Source organism: Priapulus caudatus, unplaced genomic scaffold (genome assembly GCF_000485595.1).
Source record: "Priapulus caudatus unplaced genomic scaffold, Priapulus_caudatus-5.0.1 Scaffold102, whole genome shotgun sequence".
Lineage (NCBI taxonomy): Eukaryota > Metazoa > Priapulida > Priapulimorpha > Priapulimorphida > Priapulidae > Priapulus > Priapulus caudatus.
The window spans coordinates 1-26,032 of NW_014577163.1; the positions used below are offsets into that span (position 1 = coordinate 1).

At 41.6% G+C, this 26,032-nt stretch overlaps 1 protein-coding gene across 1 annotated transcript; it reads left to right on the top strand.

The window, feature by feature from the left end:
* Window positions 1-1,437: 1,437 nt before the first annotated feature.
* On the top strand, window positions 1,438-20,631 carry LOC106805154 (diacylglycerol kinase beta-like). Its single transcript, XM_014806649.1, has 14 exons — window positions 1,438-1,553; window positions 2,004-2,092; window positions 3,371-3,502; window positions 4,045-4,221; window positions 6,607-6,847; window positions 7,388-7,486; window positions 7,986-8,152; window positions 8,348-8,503; window positions 9,006-9,222; window positions 9,978-10,098; window positions 14,501-14,561; window positions 14,952-15,044; window positions 16,124-16,231; window positions 16,513-20,631. Exons 1-12 carry the CDS (start codon window positions 1,514-1,516, stop codon window positions 15,039-15,041), a joined length of 1,590 nt encoding a protein of 529 aa, XP_014662135.1. The 5' UTR covers window positions 1,438-1,513; the 3' UTR covers window positions 15,042-15,044; window positions 16,124-16,231; window positions 16,513-20,631.
* Window positions 20,632-26,032: the final 5,401 nt, after the last annotated feature.

Here is a 26,032-nt window from a genome sequence, read left to right on the forward strand (position 1 = left end):
CTCTCTCTCTCTCTCTCTCTCTCTCTCTCTCTCTTTCTCTCTCTCTCTCTCTCTGGCGTGCGCTCCCTCATCTGTCTTTCGGCGCGCTCTAGGTTTTTTTCCTTTCTCTCATCTCTGCCTATTCCGCTTCCCTAAACGCTAACCCTTAATCCTTAACCTGTTCGTACGTCTGGGCCTTGACATGGGATGCCAATTCCCACCCCGTTTTCCTATATAGTTTTCCATTCCCGTTTTCCACCAGTCGCAATATACGTTGTATACCCTAGTAGTAGGACGGGTAGCCGTGTAAATATTAACACACGAGTTTCACGAAGGATTCTTACTGATGATGGGGAATTAACTCTATTGAGTAGCCATCTGTGATAAAAGCAAATTCTGGAGTGTTGACCCCCGTGCTATAGATAACAGCTATTAACAGCGCTCTCTACGCAACACTTCGTCGAGTTATTACCTTGGTTCCACGCGTGCCTTCTTGAATCGGGCGACGTCACGCCACTGGTGATACAATGTACGGCTCTGCCGTACCTATCAAATTCCGTTTGGTTTGCAAAGTCCTCAAAGAGGGGCAACGTGTCACGCTTCTTTGTTTGACCTGATGCGCTTCTCAGGGGAAGATTTTCTCACCGGCATGTGTTCATCCTGTTCTTCGTATCATCAAATGAGGGCGAAACACCTCCTGCTCCTCCCCCATTGGCGAAGAGCATGATGTTTACAGGGAAATAGATATCGTGCATATACGGTGTGGTCCGCGTCGTCAGGGAAAGAGCCTGTAAAGAAACACTTCCTCATTCTAGTAACGACGTAACTGATTTTCACATTAGAACGTGATGAAATAGCAATGCCGGCGTGTATATACATATATATATATACGCACTCCACACACACATGTAGCGCGCACCGCAGACGCAGACGCACCGACGCACGCACGCGGCGCGCGCACCACACACACACACAACACCCAACACACACACACACACACACACACACACACACACACACACACATTTATATATATATATCCTATTTAAGTGAAAAAATAACCGGAGTACGTTAATTACGGTTCAGATTACTTGGTAATGCCATAGGCCACCATAACGGGTGTCACTGTCATACCCGGCCCTGCATACTTGTTAATTTCACCGTTATTACAATGTATTACATTGTATCAGGAGTTAATGAAGACAAACCTTTGTCTTCATTAACTCCTGATTGTATCAAGTGCTAATAATACCTTTTAATGATTAATAATATTAAAATACATTTACAAATAATATATAATATTTTTTTAAATAATAAAATTAATAAATTATAATAAATAATACTGTTATCAGCTTTTTATTGCATGTTTTAGACTATACCTTAATGTATATAAATTATGAAATGCTAGAATATATATTGTCATGACACTACATAATTTCTTTATACTACGCAGAATGTCATAAAGGACGACGGTAACCACGTTTGGCGGCTCAAGCACTTCAACAAGCCTGCCTACTGCAACCTTTGCCTCAACATGCTTGTTGGCTTCGGCAAGCAGGGCTTAACTTGCACTTGTACGTCGTTTAGAACTGTTTTGGAAATATTTTAAAGTTTAGAGTACATAGTGGGTACTTTTGGGACAGGTTTGATACTGTTACATAATTAGAAAATCACAGGTTTTCTTATGCACATCCATTAGTGCACAATGTGTCCTTTTTATGTGCTTATCCGCCGAACTACTATAAAGAGAGCGACATGAAATTCTATTTTAGTTTGCATTTAACATTATTTCTCAAATTTGGCAGTGCGGCCCTATGCATAAGTGGCGCGGTAGTTGGTGCTTGGAGAACAATGTTACGCCACTTTAATTATTAGTAAATTGATAATGAAAGCAGAGTGGACTACATCTCTCGGGTCATTTGCTCGATTCGATTGTCTAATTACGTTCGCGTTTGTCAACAATTAAATACGCATGGATTTGTAGCGAAGAATAGGAGATGACTTTTCCTCTCCTGGTTTTACAGTTTGTAAATATACAGTCCATGAGCGATGCGTACAGCGAGCTCCTGCCTCTTGCATCGGAACCTACGTAAAATCCAAAAAGACTTCACAGGTATGCGCTTATATATATATATTTATATACCCACACACACACACACACACACACACCACCCACCCCCCCACACACACACACACACACACACACACACACACACACACACACACACACACACACACACACACGCGCGCGCGCACACATATATATAGTTACTCTCGCAAATATACTTGTTTTGGGTTTTTCGTGTGGAAATTAGAATTGATCGACTATTCGCCTTTTTCTTGAGTACCTGACTCTAGGAAAGCTGCGTCATTGCGTATCATGATGAATTGGAGGGAGTGCCTAACTCAATGAGCAGATTATTATCATTTTATCGTATCTGCTGATATGAATCGATATACGACATCGATGATAATAATGAAATACGCAGCAGCCAGTCCCCTCGTTTCCTCCTCCGGTCTTCCCAGCGCCTAATCAAAGCAAGGAAAGAGAATTACGGCATTAATCCCAATCTCTGGCGTTGTGGCCGCGCGGGAAGATGAGCGATCGGCTCCGCTCGTTACGCCGGATTCGTGCCAAAAATTCAATTGGACCACTGCCGCTGCTGCCGCCGCTCACGAATGTAGCTACATGTACGGCCGAACGAGCTCAACGATCAAGCCCGTAGCTATTATAGGTGAAATTTGTGAGCCTGCTGATGGGAATTACGAAGCTGAGTTACACTAAATAACCCGAGAGGCTTCCGTTACTTGTCCGTGCATGTCGGATAACGCAGAGTATACGCGTGGACGGCTCGGCTCAATTAGTTTATCATCTAGGTAGCGCTCCTTCTGAGAGGATTTTCGCTGTCTCTTTACTCAAATGCAGAACAAGTCGCTGGTCTAATAACGACCATAAACATCGACGCTATAGTTACATCGTTTGCGTTGCGATCGTTAATTTTTTCGCCCCGTCTCTCTAGTATTCATGCTTTTTACTAACAATAATATTGTATTGTATATTATATCACAGCTATTGTTATTATCGTGCACTAACACCGTATGTTATTTGGTTTTCGTACGTATTACACTGTTCAACATATACGGTTAATTAGTTGGAATTGGGAATTACTATTATCATCATTCACCACTATCGTGCACGAAATATTTATCGTGTGTATTGCAAGTAATATTGTATTTTATGTCATTCTGTGGTGTTATGATCTTTTACCACTATCGTATATCATGCGTATTCTCACTAGAGAGAATAATGATTGAGAATGACGCAGTTTGTTAGTAGTGGTATATTGAAGGTTTTGCCTGTTTTTTCTTCTCGCGGTGCGATCGTCTGCAGCTCTCCTCTCCACAGGTGATGAATCATCATTGGATTGAGGGAAACTGTCCAGGGAAGTGTGATAAATGTAAAAAGTCTATAAAGAGCTACAACGGCGTGACGGGTTTGCACTGCTGCTGGTGCCAGATCACGGTGAGTACTGATCCTACAAGCTAATTGCGAGCTCGATCAGTCGCTGTGCCTCATGAACATTGTATTCTTATTCTTATTATTAGTTTCTTCTTCTGCTGCTTCTTCTACTACTACAACTGCGTTTTTGTTACTTCTTCTTCTTCCCGTGAAAGAATTATCAGACAGAATATGCAGAGGCCCGCGTCAATGTGATGTGTTATAGTTCTCTGTGAGGAGTATAATGACGTTTTAAGCGCCGAGCGCTTCCTCCGTGCAGCGTACGTATTGTCGTACACTGGAATACACCCGTTAGGAAGTCCGTGATGCGCCATACTGGCACCTCCGTTCCTTGACGCTTTTATTTTCGCACTCTTGTTAGTGTACCGAATTTTCGCGTTTTCTGCGGTAATTAACCCAACGAAGGAAATATTTATCCGCGGAATCGTTTATTTGCGAACGTTTTTCCTCGCATTCATATAGTAAATTTCTCGCAGTGTACGCGAGTGGGAAACCGAGAGGTGCACGCGCAATATATCGGCGGTGTTTCATTCTTCCCGTTGCAGCTACACAACAAGTGCGCGTCTCACCTAAAGCCCGAGTGCTCGTTCGGCGACGTGCAGGACCACATTCTCCCGCCGACGACCATATGTCCCGCGGTGCTCGAGCGACAGCCGACTGTCGGCAGCAAGCGTACGTTAAATCGCACCGACTCGGCGATGCTGGAGGGATCGGGCATGCAAGTATGCAGCATCCTGCACCAGGTATGTGCCGTAGCGATCCTAATCAGATATAGACTGGAGCGCTAAGACCGTATCTATCTCCCGCCTCTTTTTTGTTTCTTCCTTTTCTTCTTCTTCTTCTTCTTCTTTGTCGTCGTCGTCGTCTTGGTCATGATCTTCCTACACAATCCTATTCTTCTTTTTTCTCATTCTTCTTTTTTCGTCTTCTCTTCTTTTTCCCCCTCTTTTTTTTCTTTCTCTTCTTATTCCTTCTTCTTCTCTTTTTCCTCTGAGAGGAGTACACGACAGTCACTTTGTAATCTGAGACCTCCGTCCCCATTCCGAGGATTATCGTACACTCTTGAGCATTATTTCATAACAGTATCAACGAACTTAGCTCTATTCGTCATCACCTTGTGTTTTGGATAGAAAAACAGCGATTCTTTAACTAGTGGAATCGGCGAGTGTTATTTGTGAGTTAGTGAATGTTAATTACTGAGCTTGGCAGCAACAAATATCTCCTAGTTTTCTGTTGATAAATATACAAGAGTTATGAAACACAAGGTGCTTTGTAGACGTGTGTTACATGGTGAAACATTTAGTAATTCAGACTAGTAATTACTACGGAATTTTCTTTATATGTACCGTGGATACACATGGTCTAGGCGACATATAATCATAGCCTAAGAAAGTATTTAGGCATAGACGCAAATGTTTATATCGGATGGCAAGGTAGCTGGGCATGTGAATATCACTATGCATGAGAATTATCTCCATTATATTTCCCATGTAATCAAATCTTGTTTATTATTAATTATAATAATCTTGCTATTTTACATTATTCACGCTCGCATGCGTTATCGAACCTGATTTGTTCGCTAACAATGCCCTCGTAGATTTTGCATCCAAATCGCAAAGTGCTCCTCCCATAATCGTATTCTTCTTCTCTGTGCCCTCTCCTCCTTCTGACGCTGACGCTGCTGCTGCTCCAATTTTTCTCCTGCTATTTCTCCTGGTCACATTATCAGCGCTCTAGTGTACGTGTGAGCTCTCTCAGTACGTCCCGATGTGCATCCAAGAGTCAGTCTCAGTTACAGAATGCTCGCAGCAGTCTACGTAACCGGGCCAAAATCGTGTCAGCGCTGCAGTTCCGAGCGATCTAGCCGTTCTGAATAGTCTCTTTGATTGCAGTCCGATTGGTACTATGCCATTGAAGATGACGAGTGAGATATTCTGACCGACGTTATTGGCATATATTTGCTATCAACGTCTTTAAATAAAAAATTTAAATAATTTAAATAAATTGTATCAAAATCTTTCGGGCCATCTCAGAAATAGTGGCTGGACCTTTCGCAACAGGCAAACAAGGGAAGGATGTACGGCTATAGTTTCGGAAACGTTGGATGTACCCCCACCGAGAAGCATGCAACCATAAAACATATATTCGTATATAGACAAAATAATCGTACCGCACGCACGCACCACGCACGCATGCACACACATACACACTGATTCACTCGCGAGGCATGTACGCACCTATAGTCGAGTCACACAATGTTAACTACTTGTATTTCGTTACACATAATCTATGTATGTGTTTGTGTGCATTTTACTATACCGTTTCACTCGCGTGCTTTTATAGATTTGCTCTCTCCATTGATTACTCGGTTTATTTTGTGAGCTGTTCGTTTTGCAGTTCTTTATTTCGTTTCTGTTCGCAGAGATTCAAATTTTAAGCATATATTATCAATAACGAATATTTGGGACGAATCAATATGTTCGCGCGAAGACGTCACGTGTATTGGATGCACTGAGACATGGCCGTTGAGAGCTGCACGCGATTAGGATCTCTACGGTATGAACATACTTGGTATTTATATATTTCTGCACTTCTCGTCACCTTCCTCGGGTAGCTGTGCGAAGAATCAAGACCAATAGCAAGATAAACTAAAAAACACGCCCTAACCTGCCAGAGAGCACGATCAGTAAGTATAACATATACTAAGACTGGCAGGGGGAGTGGTAACTATATTTTTGCATGAAAACTGTAGGAGCATGTCACATACCAGCCGTTCGTTATGGTGTACCACTGCATGCGACACCCGTATCTTTTCTAGTCATTTACTGCGTGCGCTAATCCTTGCACCAATTACAAAGAATGACTTATGAACCTGATCGTATCCCCGCACCGAATTGTACCGGTACACGTTTGTAGTGCCACACTATAATACTATTTCGAGACTTGTCAGTGGTCTGGGGTATTGTACAGCTATAGCATACTCCCTCAGAATGAGAGGGAGACTGAGCTATGAAATATTCCTAACCCAAGTCTATGAAGGAGAGTGAGTAACTATTTCTTGCTGGTGCCGTAGCACATCTTTAATTTTCGCATCGCCATGACTGTAGTTCCAGATAACCCCGCAGCCCGGCACGCATCCCCTACTCGTCTTCATCAACCCGAAAAGTGGTGGCAAGCAGGGGAGTCGCATCCTACGCAAGTTCCAGTACCTGCTGAACCCACGACAGGTGTTCAACTTGGCCAAGACCGGCCCGATGCCTGGCTTCCAGTTCTTCAAGGACGTTCCCGAGTTTAGGGTGCTGTGCGCTGGTGGCGATGGCACAATAGGATGGGTGCTGGAGACGATGGGTAGGATCTTTATCACTCGCTGATCATTTTTCTTGGCTGTACTTCTGATCCCGAGACTTTGTAACTGTGTGAACGTGACTGTGTGAGAGAGAAGGGCGTATAGCCTGTTATTACTAACTACTATAACAATGCGTTACTGTGCCCGGTGGAGGTGCTGTTAGCGATAGGTTTTGAACGATGGCGATTTTGCGACTCTCGTTGCAGCCTTGGGCTAATTTCAAATCCAATTCATGGGTTAAATCTCTAGGATATTCGGTAACATTTTTTTGGCAGAGCATTTGTTTACTTGAGAAATACAGCGGTTACAGTAGTCCTAGATGAATAATATATCCTTATCTAATGAAAATACACGCGACTAATATTGACAAACTCATGCTAATGTCGGGCACTAAGCAGCACTGCACCTGCCGTTACACTCGACGCTAGTGTTACCAAGAAATACAAATAACGTGACGCATCGCGTTCTAGAGTGATTGTGAAATGACAGTCAGCAACGTCAAAAGATTTAAATAGTGAAAACAACACTCGTGTCTGTTTCAGATAAGATGAATCTGGAGCAGAGCGGTCAGAAGGTGCAGGTAGCCATCCTTCCGCTCGGAACAGGCAACGATCTCGCGCGGTGTCTACGGTGGGGCGGAGGTTTGTGCACACGTACACTCGGCAATAAATATACGGCCAGTTGGAAAAGTAGTCGCCGAGTATGCTGGTCCAGGACGGTCATCACATTGATTATTAAGAATACATTCCGGGTTGTTAGGTCATATTCAGTTTGATTGAATTTGATGAGCAGTTATGCTGCAATGCCCTTTACAGAGGTACCTGTCCGAAACCCTAACTGTATCCTTAACAGTGTTATGGTTAGGGTTAGGTTAGGTTTGTGATTAAGATAATATTGCTTTAGGATTAGGAATATAATGCAGGTAAGGCTATGGATAGGGTAAGGGTTAGGGATCAGGTAAGGGTAAACTTAGGGTAGGAGGTCGAGTTAGGATAAGCTTAGGGTGAGCATTAAGCTCACGGTTACTATGCTTATAGTAAGATTATGGTGACATTCGAGGCATCTACAATGTTAACAGGATCGCGGGCGGTGTATTAATGCTAACATATAACAAGATTTTTTTTGCACTTCATAATACAGGATACGAAGGTGAAAATTTAATCAAATTCCTGAAGAAGATTGAGCGATCGACGCCTGTTCAGCTGGACCGGTGGAACATCGAGTTCTCCTCGGCCGAGAGAGGTGACGAAGAGAAAGGCGACCCTATCCCTGCCAACATCATTACTAATTATTTCTCTATTGGAGTTGTGAGTATCATTATGTATTTTCCTTGTCAGAGAGACTAACTTCATCTCTGCCAACCTCACATCAGTTACTTCTCTATAAGAATCGAGACTTTGGAGCCAGCTCCATCTTTGCCAAAATTATTGTCAACCAATTTCTATGCCCATTGGCGCGCACATTGCTTCTGGTAACTAGCTTAAGTCACTGCAATCCCGCAGGATGCTTCGATAGCGCATAGGTTTCACATAATGAGGGAGAAGCACCCGGAGAAGTTTAGCAGCCGCATGAAGAACAAGCTGTGGTACTTTGAGTTCGGCACGTCAGAGACATTCTCAGCCACATGCAAGAATCTACACGATAAGATCGATATCATGGTGCGTTCGTGACTGACACTCAGGCATGCGACTATACGAGAGAGACATGCGTCTATATGCATGTGGAATGTCAGTGAATGTGTGAGAGGAATGGTGATTTTTGATATCGATTCAGACATATTGTGTATATAAGTGTGTTATATGAGTGTATGAGTGAGACGAGACTATGAGAGCGAGACACGAGAGTATGAATTATGTATGCGTGTATACGAGTTAGGCATGAGGATATGTAAAGAGGGCATGTGAGTATAAGAGTGAGGCATGAGAGTATAAGAGTGAGGCATGAGAGTATAAGAGTGAGACATGAGAGTATAAGAGTGAGACATGAGAGTATAAGAGTGAGACATGAGAGTATAAGAGTGAGGCATGAGAGTATAAGAGTGAGGCATGAGAGTATAAAAGTAAGGCTCATACATCACATCATTAGAATTGCCCGATATGTTACTGCATTGCCTAGTTATGATATACTGCATCTACATATTGTGTTCCATCTCTGTGACAGTGTGACGGCGTGTCTCTGGATCTGGCGAGTGGTCCCTCACTGGAGTGTATCGGAATCCTCAACATACCAAGCATCTATGGAGGGTCGAACCTCTGGGGCGACAACCCCGGCGTGCGCAAGCGCGGCAAGACATCTAAGAGCCAAAAGAAACGGGACAAGGATCGCGACATTTCATCCAACAGCATATCATCGGGTGATGCCAATTTCACTCTACAAGGTGTGTGTCATAATCGGCAATCGTATGTTGCTGTGTGTGTGCGCGTGTGTGTGTGCGTGAGAGAGAAATAGGCAGCCAGACAGAAAGAGAGATATATGCAGAGAAAGCGAGCGATAGATATATATATATATAGCGAGAAATAAGGGTGCATGCGAAAGAGAGAGAGAAACTTATACAAAGAGAGTGAGAGTGAGATAGTGAGAGAGTGATAGCGAGAGGCAGAAACAGAGAGATGCAGAAGCAGAGGGAAAGAGAGACGAATAGAGAGACAAAGAGAGCGAGAAAGATAGAAAGTCTGCAAGAGAGACAGAGATTAAGAGAGAAAGAAAGAGAGGGGAGAGCGAGAATTAGAAGGAAAGTGAGTAACAGAGACAGTGATAGAGAGAGAGAGAGAGAGGGAGAGAGAGAGAGAGAGAGTGACGGACCCCGAGACAGAGAGAGCGAGAAGGACAGAGACAGATATCAAGTGACAGAGTGAGAGTGAACAAAAAAGCACGTGATAGAGAGAGAGACCTACACAGAGACTGATGGACACAGGCATAGAAAGAGCGAAAGAGAGAGAGAAAGAGAGAGAAAGAAAGAGAGAGAGAGAGAGAGAAAGAGCGAGCGAGGGAGAGTGAGAGAGGACGAACGTGAGAAAGGCAGACAGGGAAAGAGGTAGAGCCAGAGATAGTGGGAGAGAGTACGAGAATAGAATACCTATAGTTGTATACGCATTAGATGTACATATACTCAATAGTACTTTGGAATTGCAGACATTGGTGACAAGCAGATTGAGGTGGTGGGACTGGAGAATGCTCTGCATGCGGCACAAGTTCGCACCGGCTTGCGTGCATCAGGCAGGCGTCTGGCCCAGTGTTCTTCTGTCACCATAAGGTACATCATTAACGCTCGGAGTTCATCCTTCCAATCCCCAATGTCATTTAATATAGCTTTGGCAGAAAATCACCATTTAGTTGCCAAGATATGCTTGTGTTTTCATTATCCTCCGCACGTAGTGCAGCGGAGGATATTGTTTTCGTGCTCGTTTGTATGTGGCGGTGTGGCGGTGTGTGTTTGTGTGTGTGTGTATCTGTCCGCTCGATATCTTTGCAAGCGTAAGAGGTAGACACTTTGGTTTTCCTTTCTTATGGATTGCTGTAATAAGGCCCATCGTCTTGCTAAATTTCAAGTCGCTGATAATCTTGTCCGCCTGGCTATCATCAATTCTAGGTATGTCTCCCTCTGGTTCCTTAGTGAACACACTACTAAAATAATTAACAAGTATTTCTGCCTTTTGGTTGTCACTGGATGTCAACTGCTCGTCAGTATTAGGGTGCGTGCGTGCGTGCGTACGTGCGTGCGTGTGTGCATGCGTGTGTGCATGCGTGCGCGCGCGCGCGTGTGTGTAGGGGGGGGGTGCAAGGTGGCATCTGTCCCTTAGATTTTGGAGCAAAATTTAAAAAACGAGCTTAGCTAATAATCGTAAATAACCCGAAGGTGATTTTTCTGGTCACTTATACGTGAGATACTTATCACTTTGTCTCAGACCCACCCCTACTACACTATTGACGTCGTTCAAGAGCTGCCTCCGTCGCTCATCATTACACAGTTGAGTCATGAAATGTTGCCCCCCCCTAAGAATTTGCGCACCCTACGGTCCTGGAGCAACATTTGAATATATTGCAAAAAACGCTTCGGGTTCGACTTGGCTTCCCTAGCCATATACTTCTCGTAATACATGCGTAGCCTTTTATTGAATTTCCGCACTTTGTTCCTCTAGCTGCCTGTTATAATTATCCTGAAGCTTTCCAACTTGGTAGTGTAAGCCTTCTCCCATGCCCTATGTTTGTTACCTATTTCTTTTCAAGTTTTCTCATCGATAGGGAACTATATAGTATTACTATATAGATTTACGCCATCACTGCAATCTTTAAAGTAGTTAGGCCAGTCTAACACCATACTGCTGTTCATAGTTGGGAAACTACGTTTATCGTATGAGAATTTCGTTTCTTTGATTACTATCTATCTCAATGTTACAGTTTAGTAGTTTCCTCCGCCAGGGGCTTGGCGGGGGTTATGTTTTCACCGGCGTGTGTTTGAGTGTTGGTTTGTGTGTTTGTGGGCTTGTTAACTCATGCACGTTTCAGTTCACTTCCGCTAGGTGCGCTGGCTGTAGACTTACAAACACGCAACCACAGGCTAAGGGGCAACCACAGTCCTCCCCCACCTGCACGCTCGCACTAATCCGGATCTAATTAATTAATTAATTAATTAATTTTTCCACTTAATTAATTAACTAATTAATAAAAAAATTCACATTGAAAGAATTCAGCTGCCTTGGCGGAGGTCTGTGCTCTCCGAGTGCTCTAGTTAAGTTGTAGAATACATCCAGCCGTGTGTTGTTGTTTTCTTGTGACCCGCTATCACTCCTATATAGGTAACTTATTAAGAGTTTGTCACTATTTGTGTGGTTTATTTTAATCCAGCATGACTCCTGATACTCGATAAGTATTTTAATGTCATTGATTCAGGAGCATAATTTACTCCTCTCCCTAGCCTGCTGGCCACATCTGTATGATGCATCACTGATCACATATTCATTAAATTTGAAGTCCACCAATGTAATGTCTCAATAGTTCTTAGGTTTAATTTTAGTTATTTCAATGATATGTGGGTTATCAATACTGGCAATTGTTTTTAACTCAGTCATTTTATTGGAGAGGGAGTCAGCATTTGTATATATATATAGATTACAATGGTTGTTTATGAACTCGTGTGTCGAGAGTGCTCAATACTACCATGAGTAGAGCAAATATAGATAAAGTTATACGGACACGGTAGAAATTTTGACTCTGTTTATTGCATACAGAACTGTTTCGTGTGGAGCGAAAGCTCCACACTCATCAGTGCCTAATACAGAGTGATCTATTTAGAACATCCCGAGCAGTATAAAAACATCATGCATAATGTGATCTATTGTTCATGCGTGAGCGTTCTAAAGAAATACCATAGATACTAATTAACGCGTCATTGTCGGTGACTGCTGCGCGCTGGCGCTAAACTGAATTCATTGCAAGAGTTTACATAACGTTCCTTAATAAAAATTTATCTTTATGTCTGCATTTACTAACAAGTTCGTTTCTCTTGTTCAGTGTCGCTATCTCAGGTTTGCACAATATGTAGAACATATTAAGGAACGTTATGTAAACTCTTGCAATGAATTCAGTTTAGCGCCAGCGCGCAGCAGTCACCGACAATGACGCGTTAATTAGTATCTATGGTATTTCTTTAGAACGCGCACGCATGAACAATAGATCACATTATGCATGATGTTTTTATACTGCTCGGGATGTTCTAAATAGATCACTCTGTATTAGGCACTGATGAGTGTGGAACTTTCGCTCCACACGAAACAGTTCTGTATGCAATAAACCGAGTCAAAATTTCTACCGTGTCCGTATAACTTTATCTTCCGTATAACTTTATCTATATATATATATACAGATCGGTTTATCAAATGACAACGTATTTACATTATGGACACTTCGTGTAGGTTTCTTTCCAGATTTCCTGGGATCTACTCTTTCTTTTGTATTTGTTTTATTGTACATTTCCACGGAGGCTCTTACTCTGTAGATGAAATGGGAATCGGGCTTCTCTTCCTTCTCCTTCTTTTGGCTGCTGCATTCATCTTCTTGTCTTCTTCTTGTGATTTTGTCTGATCATGGTAAATATTTATACCTTTGTGCTCTTCTATTGTTGACGCAGCTAATCTACTTACGTGCCTAAATAAGCTTTTCTTCAGATCTAAAGTTTTGAATTTTATTCTTATTGATCTGGATTTTCATCCTTCGGTCTGTTTCGTGTCTAGCCTCTCAGGTATCTCAATGATCTCAGGCTTAATCTGTGCTTTAATACATAGGCCAACTGAGTTAGCTGTGTCCATAAGAAATATGTGCCCTTCCTCATTCTGTCTGTTGTGAGAAGTTTTTACGTCTCTCTTGTTTATGGATCTTCGCTTTCTGTTCCTGGACTGCCTGTTTGACTTGGTTGGTTATTGCTGATTTTTTTTATCATCGATGTACTATCACTGACGTTTGTAATATCAGCTATTTTGTCGCCAATCATATAGCATCGACTTCCTGGCAGCTTGATTTGGTTTTATAAGCTCTGCCTCAAATTTGTGTGACATTTAATTTTAAGTTGAGTTTTCATGGATGATAGTTCAGCTTTCATTTTCTCGATATCATCTTTTACGTTCCGAATAAATAACAGGGTGTCCATCACCTTGAAATTACATGCTTGGCAGAACCAATATATTTGTCTAGATTAGGTAGTTTCTTTCATTTTTTCCGGTAAATATGAAAGTAAGAAAAATCCTGACGCGCTATTTTGGTGCATATTGGGCTTAACTTGTAGCGTACATTTTGCTTTCATAATCTCTTATCTTACTGAGAAATATACCAAATACCATTTTTGCATACAAATTTAAAATTTATGTTGTCGCGTAATTAGGGGCTAGAAATTTCATGAAATTTCTTGCTTTGAGCATAGAGAAACATCTTATCTATAAATAAAACGTGTGATTGATACGATTCATTTGTCAATAAACGTTTACTCTTCATAAGAGCAATACCCGTGCAAAAGCTCGAGTATCTCCTTATTAACGCTGAGACAGTGAGAGTGAGACTCACGGCCGGGGTTGGCGATGGGAACCGTGGTTGTCAGACTCGGAACAATCGGACAAAGACTTCACGTCATTTCTGTTCAGTTTACTCACAGTTAATGCATTCAGAACAACGTCTTGCGCTGCTGACACCATGTTTCCATCCTTTTCATAGCGCAAAGAGATAATACAGCAATGAGAAATGAGAGAGAAGACAACAGTTACAGATAAACTAAACTCAACCTGTTCTTCTTAGCACATCTTAAGCTCTTACATCGGATTTCCAGCATTGATGTAGCTCCGCCCTGTAACAGTCAGATTAATACACGAAATCCATACTTAGCCAGCTCGCTACATAGGTTGGCAATGTTTACAAAGTAAACTTACCATCGAATCAAAGAAGTTACAATGTATAGTACATCTATAAGGTCATTTATCAAATTTGAGATTTGCAGAAGAATAGTAGCATACTTTACCATTATTAGCTAGGCATATACAGTACGCGCATGTCTTAAAATCATATTAGTTAAATATTGTAGTCGTTTCGATTACATGTATGTGTGGTTACCGTTATGTAGTGTCACAGATGTTCGTCATTGTATATCTTAGCTGTATTTGTTTTGGTTACAGAACCAGGCAACGATTTCCAATGCAGATTGATGGTGAACCATGGATGCAGCCTCCTTGCACAGTAGGTGTCACCCTGATGTATTACTTTATGTATATATATATATATATATGGAGGGAGGAAGAGAGGATGAGAGAGAGGTGGAGATGGAGCGGGAGTCAGAGAGGAGGAGAGGAGAGGGGAGAGCTAGGCAGAGAGAGAGGAAGAGCGAGATGGAGAGGGTGAGGGAGAGGGAAAGATATAGCTATAGATATGCAGATATATATATAGAAATAGATAAATTTGTGATTTATATTACTTATAATATAATAATATTATTATTTATTTGTACATGGAACTCGTAGATACGAAAATCTCGATCCAGCAATAGTTGCTACAGCTATTTGTTCCTGTGTTTGATCTTACTTATTTATTTCTCTTATCACTTATGTATTCTTTTCTTTTCCTTTGCAGATCCATATAACACACAAAAATCAGGTGACAATGTTAATGGCGCCACACAACAACAACAAGCTTAAACTATTCGGCCTCTTTAAGAAATGACAAGTAAGTACATGTTTTTTTTAATTAAAAAATCTCCGCAACAGATAGTGAGTGCATAAATATTAGCATATACCTACAAATTTCTATTGGCGCATTCACATTTGTCATAAAACATCAGTGAGCGAAATATTTATTTTTGACCGCTGACATGACAACGCGCAATTATGCTACCACCCTGACAAAGTTGTGATTCTACCAATTTAATTTGCATGTTACAGACCGAGGGCTAATTACAAAGGTGCAATTATATTTATACCTGATTTCTATTTTAATACAACATTCGTCTATATTATAACTGAAACTAATAGTGGTTTATCATTATTAATTAATTAATTATATTATTTATTATTGCACTCATTCTTCTCTTAAATTAATAAATAAGAGACACCCTCGGTCCATAGCCTGTAGCCGAAAAGTTGCGCTGCACAACCTTTGTCAGTAGATGCGCTTAGGAACGCCACCGTCGTTGTAAGAAAACAGTGGCCGTCAGTTTTAAAACGTTTAAAATATATTTCCAATAAATATTGAACATTGAACAATTTTATGTACCGTAATTTAAACACATTTTAACTGAAAATATGTAAGGAACTTATGGGTATGTATCTCTTTAGGATATTCTTAGTCTATGGCTGAACCCACTGAGCTGTACATATGGACGTAACTAGCAAAGTACCCGACCAATGGATGAGTGTTTCGTTGATGTAATGGATCTAGGCGGTAGTCAATGAGGCAAATTTAGCGGAAAGGAGAAATTTGCCCTGTCCATGCGTGTATGGTAGCCACGTAAATTTGTAAACCACCCGCTACTATTAAAAAACACACCAACCCCTGAACAACTGAACCATGTAACTCTGGGACGGAAACGACCTTTTCTAATGGTCCATAACTGAGGTCATACGCATTACAAAAACGGCCATACGAAAATAGGTGAATTTAATGAATATTAATTATAATCAGCCAAAGTTAGTATATACAGCTCAGGGGCTGAGCCTAAGATTATAATGCGATACATGCACGTGAATCGTTTCTCTGCTTCGAAAAACCTAGTTCAAGCATCGAGGACTGTTTGCGTTATGTTTCAGTTACTGAAACGGCGGTCAGGGAGTGAGCCGCCGTCGTTCACTCAGAGCCGCATGGCCGTAGAAAACGATCTCTGCAGTATAGTCGAACAAGATTGAAGCTATCGCACAGTGAGTACATACGAGAGACAATGGGAGTTGAATAGATGAGGGCGAGAGAGGGAACAGGGATAGATAGTTGGAGAAGGGTAAGGAGAGAGAATCCATTGAGATGCGAAAGTGAGAGGAAAGAGAAAATAAAGTAGGTATGAAAGAGTGATATCTAGCTTTTTAACTCCAGTGTCAGAATGAATAAAACAAATACACCCTCCGACTAGACTATAATTCATATCCTGAGCTAATAACACCTTAATTATTAGCTCTTGTTCATATCTATTAATTATCGATTGCAGACGGTCATATTGCTAGACGAGCAATGATGAGTAAGGGACTTGGTTATGAGCAACAGAAACAGGCGAATAGGGAAGCATCCATCCATCACACTTCCTGACGTCAGGCTATGTCTAAAATACGGCACGCAGATCAAAGCCACGGTGAGGCTCAATTCCTTGTGTGTCTCTAATAGGTCTCACGCCCGCGACCCACCCCATGTTCCCAATACCAACACCAACCAAGTCGTTTGTGATGTCAGGGAGACCCAAAAATCTACATTTGCAAGTCTCAGGGAAAATCGGAGGCTGAAAAGTACGAGCGATGGCGAGCCAAGACGACAGCTTGTGTTCGCACGAACGAGGAGCATCATGGAAGAGTCAATTAAGCGTAGTCCGTCTCCGAGATGCTGTGATGTCTCGGGCAATTCACCGATGAAACATCAGACTCTCATGCCGACACACTGAGCGTAGAGGTGCTGATGCTATTAGTTTATGTCACGTCCTCACGCGATTGCCGTCCGTTAACGTCGACGATATTGTGAAAACGCGAGGGTATTGTAATAAGTGGAATTAAAACTAAATCCTATAGTGTAAAATGCGAAGGGCGAAAATTCGCTTGCGGTTGGTTATATTTTATCTTGTGGGGTCGAATCGAGAATCGACGTTGCGATGCGGACGCGTCAGTTCGAGATTCGGCAGTAATGTTATGCTGTGGGGAAGACAGTGCCGGGAAAGTGCCTCAACGACTACAGATTTTGCGTCATACCGTAGGAGCGAAACCTTGTTATCGTAGGCCACATAGTATTTAGCGGATCCACTGTTCAACCAAGACCCCGTAGCGTGATGACATAGTTTGCATAGGGCAGCACGAGAGTGGTGGGCGCATATACATGTAGATGGCGCCGTTTTTATTTCAACGCTGGGCCATCCTCTTGTGCTGCTGACGTTTCGCGGTTAGCATAGAATAAAGATGTACTTTATCATATCCTCGTGTCTTAACAGTCGAATCATTGGTTTCTTGTGGGTAGATATCGAAACGCATATGCCATGTCACTCGACACTGTTCATATATCGATGCTAAATAAGTGTTTTACTTATGTCTATACTTCCACCTCTTCTCCATAGTTAAATGTCTTGTTGGATTGATACCGAGAGCATGCAGTCGAGAGTGTGTGGGCGTCATCTTGGTCGATGTCGTCCGTCCTGGCGTGCTTGTTTGCGTTGAGCTCGGTAGACAGGTGGAGCGAAATAGCGAGGATGAGAGAACACATGAGTGTGACTGGCGCCTCCGCAATCATGTACCCGCACGAGCAGCCTGGTTTACAACATATTCCCTATTAAATTCTATATATGTACAGTTGATATTTTCGGCGTGCTGTGTACAATTCCATTTACATTGGTGCTTTGTGTACATATAGGTACATATAGGTATATATACCACTGTCGCATGTGGATGTGTCGTAACAATGGTGAATGGCGTTTGATTCGCGCCCAAATAAAGAGCTTCAAACCATACGTTGTGCGTACAAGAATCATAGTCACCTGGTTAACAGGTGAGGGGCGAGTGTGCGCATAGTGTAGATGTATCAGTGTAGCTTTTTCTTCAGGGTATACCTATATATACAGTACCACCATATCTACGATATTGTCCCTTTTCTATTGTTTTCCATATAAAATGGACACACGGAGGTTATTTCTATACAGAATAATTTCAAGGAATGTATTTCAGAAATTATATAACGGTCATTGTTATTGTAATCAAGTTGCTATAATCATTGGTTCATTTTCCAGCCATAATACTGCATTATACTATTTTTAAGTTCGATCGCCGTACTCTAAACAGCAAAAGAATGGTGATTTCTTTTATAATTTAGTGTTCGAATTCCCGTTTAGTGGAAACCGATAAGTATCAGAACATAATGAAATATACGAGACAATTACTATTTTGTTAAATTTCAAGTCCGCAGCCATGTATATATTACTATAAAAAGACATACATACATTATATGCATTATGTGTATATATGGTATTTATAAGGGTACGTTTTAATCATTATTGAGTTTAACCCCCAACACATGTTTGGGCTTTCAAATATTCGAAAGAAGCGTGGTATGCAGTTGACTATGTGATGAGGTAGATCACGTCTTTATGAATATAGCTTAGTTGTTACGATCATGACATAATTTATTGTCATCTATGTAATTTCTATATAATTTTTATGGGCGAATATAAAAGCATTTCGCCGACCGTTCCCTATCGTAAACTGTGCGATGTTTTAACGGGCACAACTCAGCTGCCAGTTAACATCCCATGCTAGGACTGAATCCCATATATATATATATATATTAATAATATAGTTACGTTTTAAATATTTCATTCTCTGGTGTTGAATTTCATACCATGCCGTAGCTGTTGTGGACTGAAATGCAAGCAGGTGTGATATACACACACATATACAATGTTCGACATTAGTTAGCTAAATACGGACATTGACAACTGCAGGGCTTAGACGACGCTAGTAGTTTTTTCTATATATTTATATAAATATAGTCTAGCGAAGTTAGCTAGGTGTGATCCAGTGGACATCCTAATTGATAGACGACTCGGTTACACATTATCCGAGTGAGGGACGTGGCGCCATCTGTCAGGTGGTCGCTACGTCGCGGACATGTCTTGTGACGGGTACTTAGCAAGTTAGCACCTCATGGCCCACAGCCTATGCGAAGCGCGGCGTCTACGGTACACTTGTTCAGGGTCCAGCTTAAACCACAACTACCGGCAGATAGATTCAGAGGTACAGGGCGGTTGGTACGCACAATCGAGGTGCGACGTGAGGAGAGAGTTATGTAATAATAATGCACATCTATTGAGGAGGACCCCCGTCTTACTTTTGTTGCGATGGCCGCCCGCCAGGAACGAGTCGATGGAGCCATGATTACGCGCGGATTCCATGGGGTGAATGACTATAAAGAGATTTATTATTACAGCTGTTAGAAGCAGTGTGTTTCACTATTAAAGTGATTATTAGCAGTATCTAAAAGACCAATTTTATTAAGTAAAATCTGAAAAGATTTCTATGTATATATAATATATACGAATACTTACACGATGATGGATTGAGTGAAGACGGGAGTGTTGTCAATTTTAATCGCCTTTACTTTAAAGGTAATATATGAAATAATACTGCCTATTTATGCAGTTCTTCCATTTGGGTTTTAGTTGTGAATTTTGTACACATCCTACTAGAGAGATATTTCTACAATGTTGCACTGATAAGTCGTAGTAGCAAAAGATAGAGAAGCCTTTTTATGTTCCCACCATGTAGCGTAGCAAGCACACTGGATGCCATGTTGCTCTGAATGTATCACGCCGACTCCCATCCGCAGGCCACGGGATTTACATGTTATTTCACGATGTTCCGTACCGGTATCAGTGCCGAAATGAGCCAAGCCTGCCTTTCTGATGCTACCTCACTTGTTTTCCCCCGTGATCAGTAGGCAACGACCCCTCCAACTTTGCACTTTAAAATTACATAGAAAATGCTTAGACTAACTTTGCGTCGAGATAGGTAGGAGGTAGATACTCACAACGCCAACCTGAAATCACTACCAATAAAATACCGCACCTCACATACACCACAGTCATTCCTAACAATGAACAACCGCACCTCACATACACCACAGTCATTCCTACCAATGAACTACCGCACCTCACATACACCACAGTCATTCCTATCGAGTTATAACCCGAGACTTGTGCATGTAGCTACATGTATCTCACAAGTTCATAGATTAGATTGACAAATCCAAAGACAACCATAATTGTTGTAAGTTTCGACAGACACGTGTCAGCCTTTAATCGGAGTTGTGGTTATTTGCAGTTATAAAAGGGCTGGTTTCCCAATTCGTGAATTACATTATTGATTAGCAACATGGCCGCAACTGGTATTGTGCTGTGACTATGAAATATCTTAATAAATTTTACAGTTGTCTTTATTTAAACTATTCTTTCCCCTTATTAACAATTAAGTTAATCGATTCTACAACGTTTCTTCTATGTGTTACGAGTTATGTGCGGTGGTTGTTTTGTACATATTATTGTACAAAAAATAATAAAAGTATATGTAGCTGTATGTATTAATTTGAAGGTGTTGTTTTATTAAATGCGTTTTACATCATTTTTGTCGATAATTGTTAATGGACTATAAATTCACAGTTCATTAAAATCTTCAATAATCTAAATTAAACGAAATCACGAACAAGCATTTATTTTCAGTGCATTTTATTTAGTCACGCTCCACAAAACATAGTTAAGGTGAAATTGTTACAACAACAAAGGACGATACTTGCTTAAGCAAAGTGAATAATACCTAAAGTGAAAGCAAGTGCATCACCAAATACCTTGAATTAAAAGCAAAAGCGATATTACAATGTCTACACAAAGAAACGAAATGACGTTAGTGGGTGGCGGGTCTGGCCGTTGGTCCTGTGTTGTTGACACGTCACGTGTGCCAAATAAAAACACACAATACACAATTCAAGAAGATACATCGGGGAAATTACATGGAAAAAACAGCACCATCATAACAATTTTTTAAATACATCAAAAGATAAAAATAGCATCTGCTATCCAATCAGATAAACACTAAGCATATGCCACGTACTAAGTACGTGGATATGTTTGGATGTTACTAGTATGTGGAAATTTGGGGGTAACAGGAAACTAGAGAGGGTTCGGGTAATCGCACAATAGTGTGAAGTTCCCGCGTTCTCTGTGGCGACAATGGCTCCCTAGCGCCATCCATTATCATGACACGACTTCGCTAAGTCACCCGTGAGCGCCTGTTTATTGTTATGATATCCACGGATTGCAGATTCATCCGTCCCCTGTGAGCTTATACATTTTCGTGCTCACTCAAAATGCTATGGCGATTTCCAAAAATACATTTTCAGAGCGAAGTGAAAACTTGGATAAATTGTTAGTCAAGCCTATATCGAGTCGTGACAATCAAGCGTTGGACAATGCCAAGTTATTTGCAAAACGGAAATGGAATTTTAGAACTAGCTCTAGACATATTGCAAACCGTAGGCCTATCTCTTCGGCGGAGGCAAAGACATTGTACAATAGCTCTATTTTCTTCGGGCGAGTAACAAAGGGGTATGGTAATTGGCTTCATTAACTAATATATGCGATTACTTCGTCGAAATACCTCAACAGTATCAGTTATTTCTGACACACCTCGCGCAGTATTTTCAGATCACAGCTATATCGTTAACAGCCGAGTAAAATTTCATCCAAAAAATGTGAGATCGCTCCTCATATTTGAAATACTAGTTTACACCCGTGTTCCCCAAATAGACACCTATATACGTGTATAAACGAAATCATATTGATTTCTACTATCTTATACGGTAAACGGCATGCAACGATATTCTCTATAAATTCGAGTAAAAAGTATAACGTCCAACACGATAAGACTACAATACAAGTTACAGGTATTTTACTGCCCAAGCGTAAGCCTGGATAATAATTCATTCAATCCATCTAACAGCGGTCACGTTCTCGTACATTCGTTCATTCGCCACGTGTAGCTCGAGAAGGGGAAAGGGGGCGTGGGAGATGATAACCTCCTATATATGATGTGGGGTTGGTTAGTTTAGCTGTTGGTCGCTTGGAGCGCCCGCGTTGCGCGATCTCGCCCGTTATGTGACGAAATCTTGTCTTCTGACTGCGTTCTAAATGTGCTGACATTTCGCACCTGACGTCGTTCAAGCGTTTTCACACGCTGTCTCCAAAAACAAGACAGCGTCGCGGTTGGCCTTCGAAATTACTGAGAGAGAGATGGAGAGTGAGCGACAGAGATATCATCACCTTAACGGATAGGCGTAAATGTGAGGCAAAGAACTGCTACGCGCGCGTTCGCATGGATGCATCTAAGATACACTTATAAAATAGGGGATGTGGGGGTCTGGAATGATATGTCATCAAGTGCAAAAATATGTCCCAACTTGACAAAATGTTTATAAACATTGGCCTGTTCTGTATACTACAATTGTAAAATACATGAGTACATTCAATGACTCAATATTTCTTTAACTCCCTACATACAAATATACATTGGTCAGCCTTCTTGCCTTTGCTTGGTCAGCAACTGAAAACACGACGATACTATAACAACTAGTACGTATACACTAAACAACATCGACAGACTGAAGTGCCAGTCCCCACCCCATGATACTCACTCAGTTCAGTCATATTTGCGTGATATTCATTTGTGAGTTCCCTAAGAGATGATATTAGTACAGCTAGTATTAGCTACACACGTAGATGGCATACAGAAAGCTTTCCCCAAATGTATACCTGACTGAATAATAATATTTAGATTTAGGCACCGCCTAAAAGCGGAGCTCCCGATAGGTGACTCCAGGATAATCCACGATAGGCAACCCGTAAGAAGAGGATAGGCTTATTGTGCAACTTGCTGTATCATCGTCAGTGATGACGTCATATCACGTGACAATGGTGTTACCCCTCCCCCCCTTCCCCTAAGACACCTTTTGTCAAAGGTTGGTTGTGTGGAAGTGTTTACTTCTTGAGATATGAATTTTTTCTAGGTGGTACCACAGGGTTTCCATGTGTACACGGACGTACGTACGTATATGTACGGACGGACGGACACGCCATCAAAAATGAAGTCGATGAGTTACCATATCGATTTTTTCTTAAGTATGGTGCTCCGCTCACGCGGGTCGAAGCTCCGCTATTATACACTCCTGATAATATTATATTATAATATCGCAATGAGAAACCAAAATGAATTGTGACGGTATACACGCTTTTAGTTTTGTTAGCGATGACGTTGGAAATAAATTGGTTATAGAGCTTTCCTACATGTTTTATATAACCTTACTATACTATAGACGTTTTATCGGCAAGGTGGTGAGAAAATAGCAATTTTGCATTAAAGATATTGTCAACTAGACTAAATCAAATCTTGTAAAACGAACCAGAGGAGTGTGACACCACAGACTGGTATCTGCTTGTCCCATGTCCATATATGCTGGGTCCCATGTGTGTACACGGACGTACGTACGTAAATACGGCCGGACGCGCCATCAAAACTAAAATCGCTGGGTTACCATATTCATTGTTTCTTCAGTATGGTGCTCCGCTCGCCCGCGCGGAAGCTCCGCTATTGTGATAGCTGGCCTGTGTGGAATGCGCACTGACCCCCCGGGAACGGTTTACTGCGCGCATGTTTCAAACACGTGTTGCCGACTTGCGACGTTCTGACACTGATATTGTTCAACCTTACCTGCTCTTCTAACATCATAAATTTATTCCTCTCCCTAACCCTGTCACTTTGTTCCTCTCTTCTAAATCCATGCCGTCTAATTCCATCTTGTCCTCAATTCCCGATAACACATTTTTTTAATTCTATTTAACTCTTTCACCAAGTAGCATTCTAATCACCTCACCACATATTCGATTCTAATTTACTACCGTCCTCTATACCTTCTGCTTTGGAGCCGTTTGTAGCTACCGTAGGCTGACGCAACACCGCGACTACTCCTCTGTAATACTTCTATGTCTCCAGTATCTCCATCGGGCGGAAAGTTAAAGAAATTATTTAATAATTAACTTCTTAACCAAGAAAAATATAGTGAAATATAGTCTCACCTAATAGCGAACATGTTACTGATTACTTTAGTGTAAAAATACGCTGGCCCTATGCTGTTATGGTATATAAAATGGCAAATAATGCAGCCACGTTCGTTCGTGTCGCAAAAATTCCATTGAAGTCGGCAACCACCAGACAAAATATAATTAATGTGCATCTCATTAAGTCACACAGTGGTTCTAGACTAGTGCAACATATCTAGTGCTTAATTCAAGCAAACATGTAAAAGTACGGTGACGGGGTCTCGCGAGAAACAATTGACAGCATCATGTAACCGCGTCTACACGCTGTATAAACTAACAGATTTCGTTCATTGTATATATTTGTGAAAATAACGATGTACGCGTGTTTTCTGACACGTTAGCCTTACTTGGCACACTTCTGATACACAAGCAATACCAATAAGTATTGTAGTGGCCGGAACAATACGGGAACGGTCTGGAAGACGGTTTGAAATAATTACTTTAAAACCCCCATGCAGATATATGATCATGATATGACTGATTCGTTGTCGCGAATTTCGCCGAGCGGCTCATCATGACACGAGCGATGGTCTACGCATGCGCGAGGATAACGCCGTACGACCATTCTATAACATTCGTACGTGAAGACCGAGCAATAACTTGCCGGGGCAGATAGCTGCGACACATACAATCGCACCTGTAACTCAGTCAAGAGCACGAAACCTATTTGCGTGCGGATTGTATAATGCAAACGTTCATGTTCTATGAACTACATAAACCAGCGCGATTCACATGTGGCTTCTTAATCTGGCTTCTAGCTTGTCTGCCCCGTGATCACGCGCACTCACATATCGACTCCTACGGATGCATAAAGCCCGTTATTAGTGCGCTCACCGATTCATAACAGGTATTACTTGATCACAATTGTTTTTGCACTTTACTACTGCGACTTCACAATGCTAATTTACGTATACACAATGTCATATTATTATAAACTTATGTTATTATCTCTCACAGTTATCACCAATCCCTGGCAATATAGTCGTACTTATAGTCATTACCAGTATCAGGAGTGCATGGATAACACAAAAACCTTTATTCACCCTTGCCATTATACGTAAATATCAGGAGTGAATTATAATAGATCTATATTATTAAATAACAGACAGGACAGACACACGCGCGCCAGGAACCACAGCGCACATCGGCGGCCCAACCACACCACGACACATGATAAAGTTTATTAAATATATATATATATATATATATATATAACAGATTATGAGCATGTATATATAATTATGTCGACCGACAGTGCTATTGTGGGTAAGGGAAACATATTGGCGGCGGGGAGGGCATAAATTTTATAGAGGCTATACAACATGCCATGCTAAACAAGGCTTATCGCCTGGCCGTTCGAGTGACTTTTCTGTGTTCGGAAACACGAGGAATTAGTAGCGCGCTGCATTCAATGTGGCTCTAGGTGATCAAATTTGCCATATTTATCTAACTATGCACTTGTGCTATCTGGTGAATGCGTTTCCTCGCTCTCGATTTTGGGCTATTTGCGCCGGATTACTTGTAAGCCATAATGCGGTCTCCCCCCTGCCCCGTCCGCTCATGCTCTGCTCTCAATGCATCTCGTACTGCCCGCCTACTCACTCTGCTCTCTGCGCAAGTCACTCGCGTGCACTTCATAACGCTTGCCATACCGCAAGTTCGCACACGATTCTTCCTGCGTTTTAGTCACTCGCATCTCTGTCTCCTCTTCCGTCTACTCTCTCTCATCCTCATGCCTGCTTCTCTCGTCTTTCTCTCTCTCCTCTCTCTCTCCTTCTCTCTCTCTCTTCTTCTCTCTTTCTCCTCTCTCGCTCTCTCTCTCTCTGCTCTCTCCTTA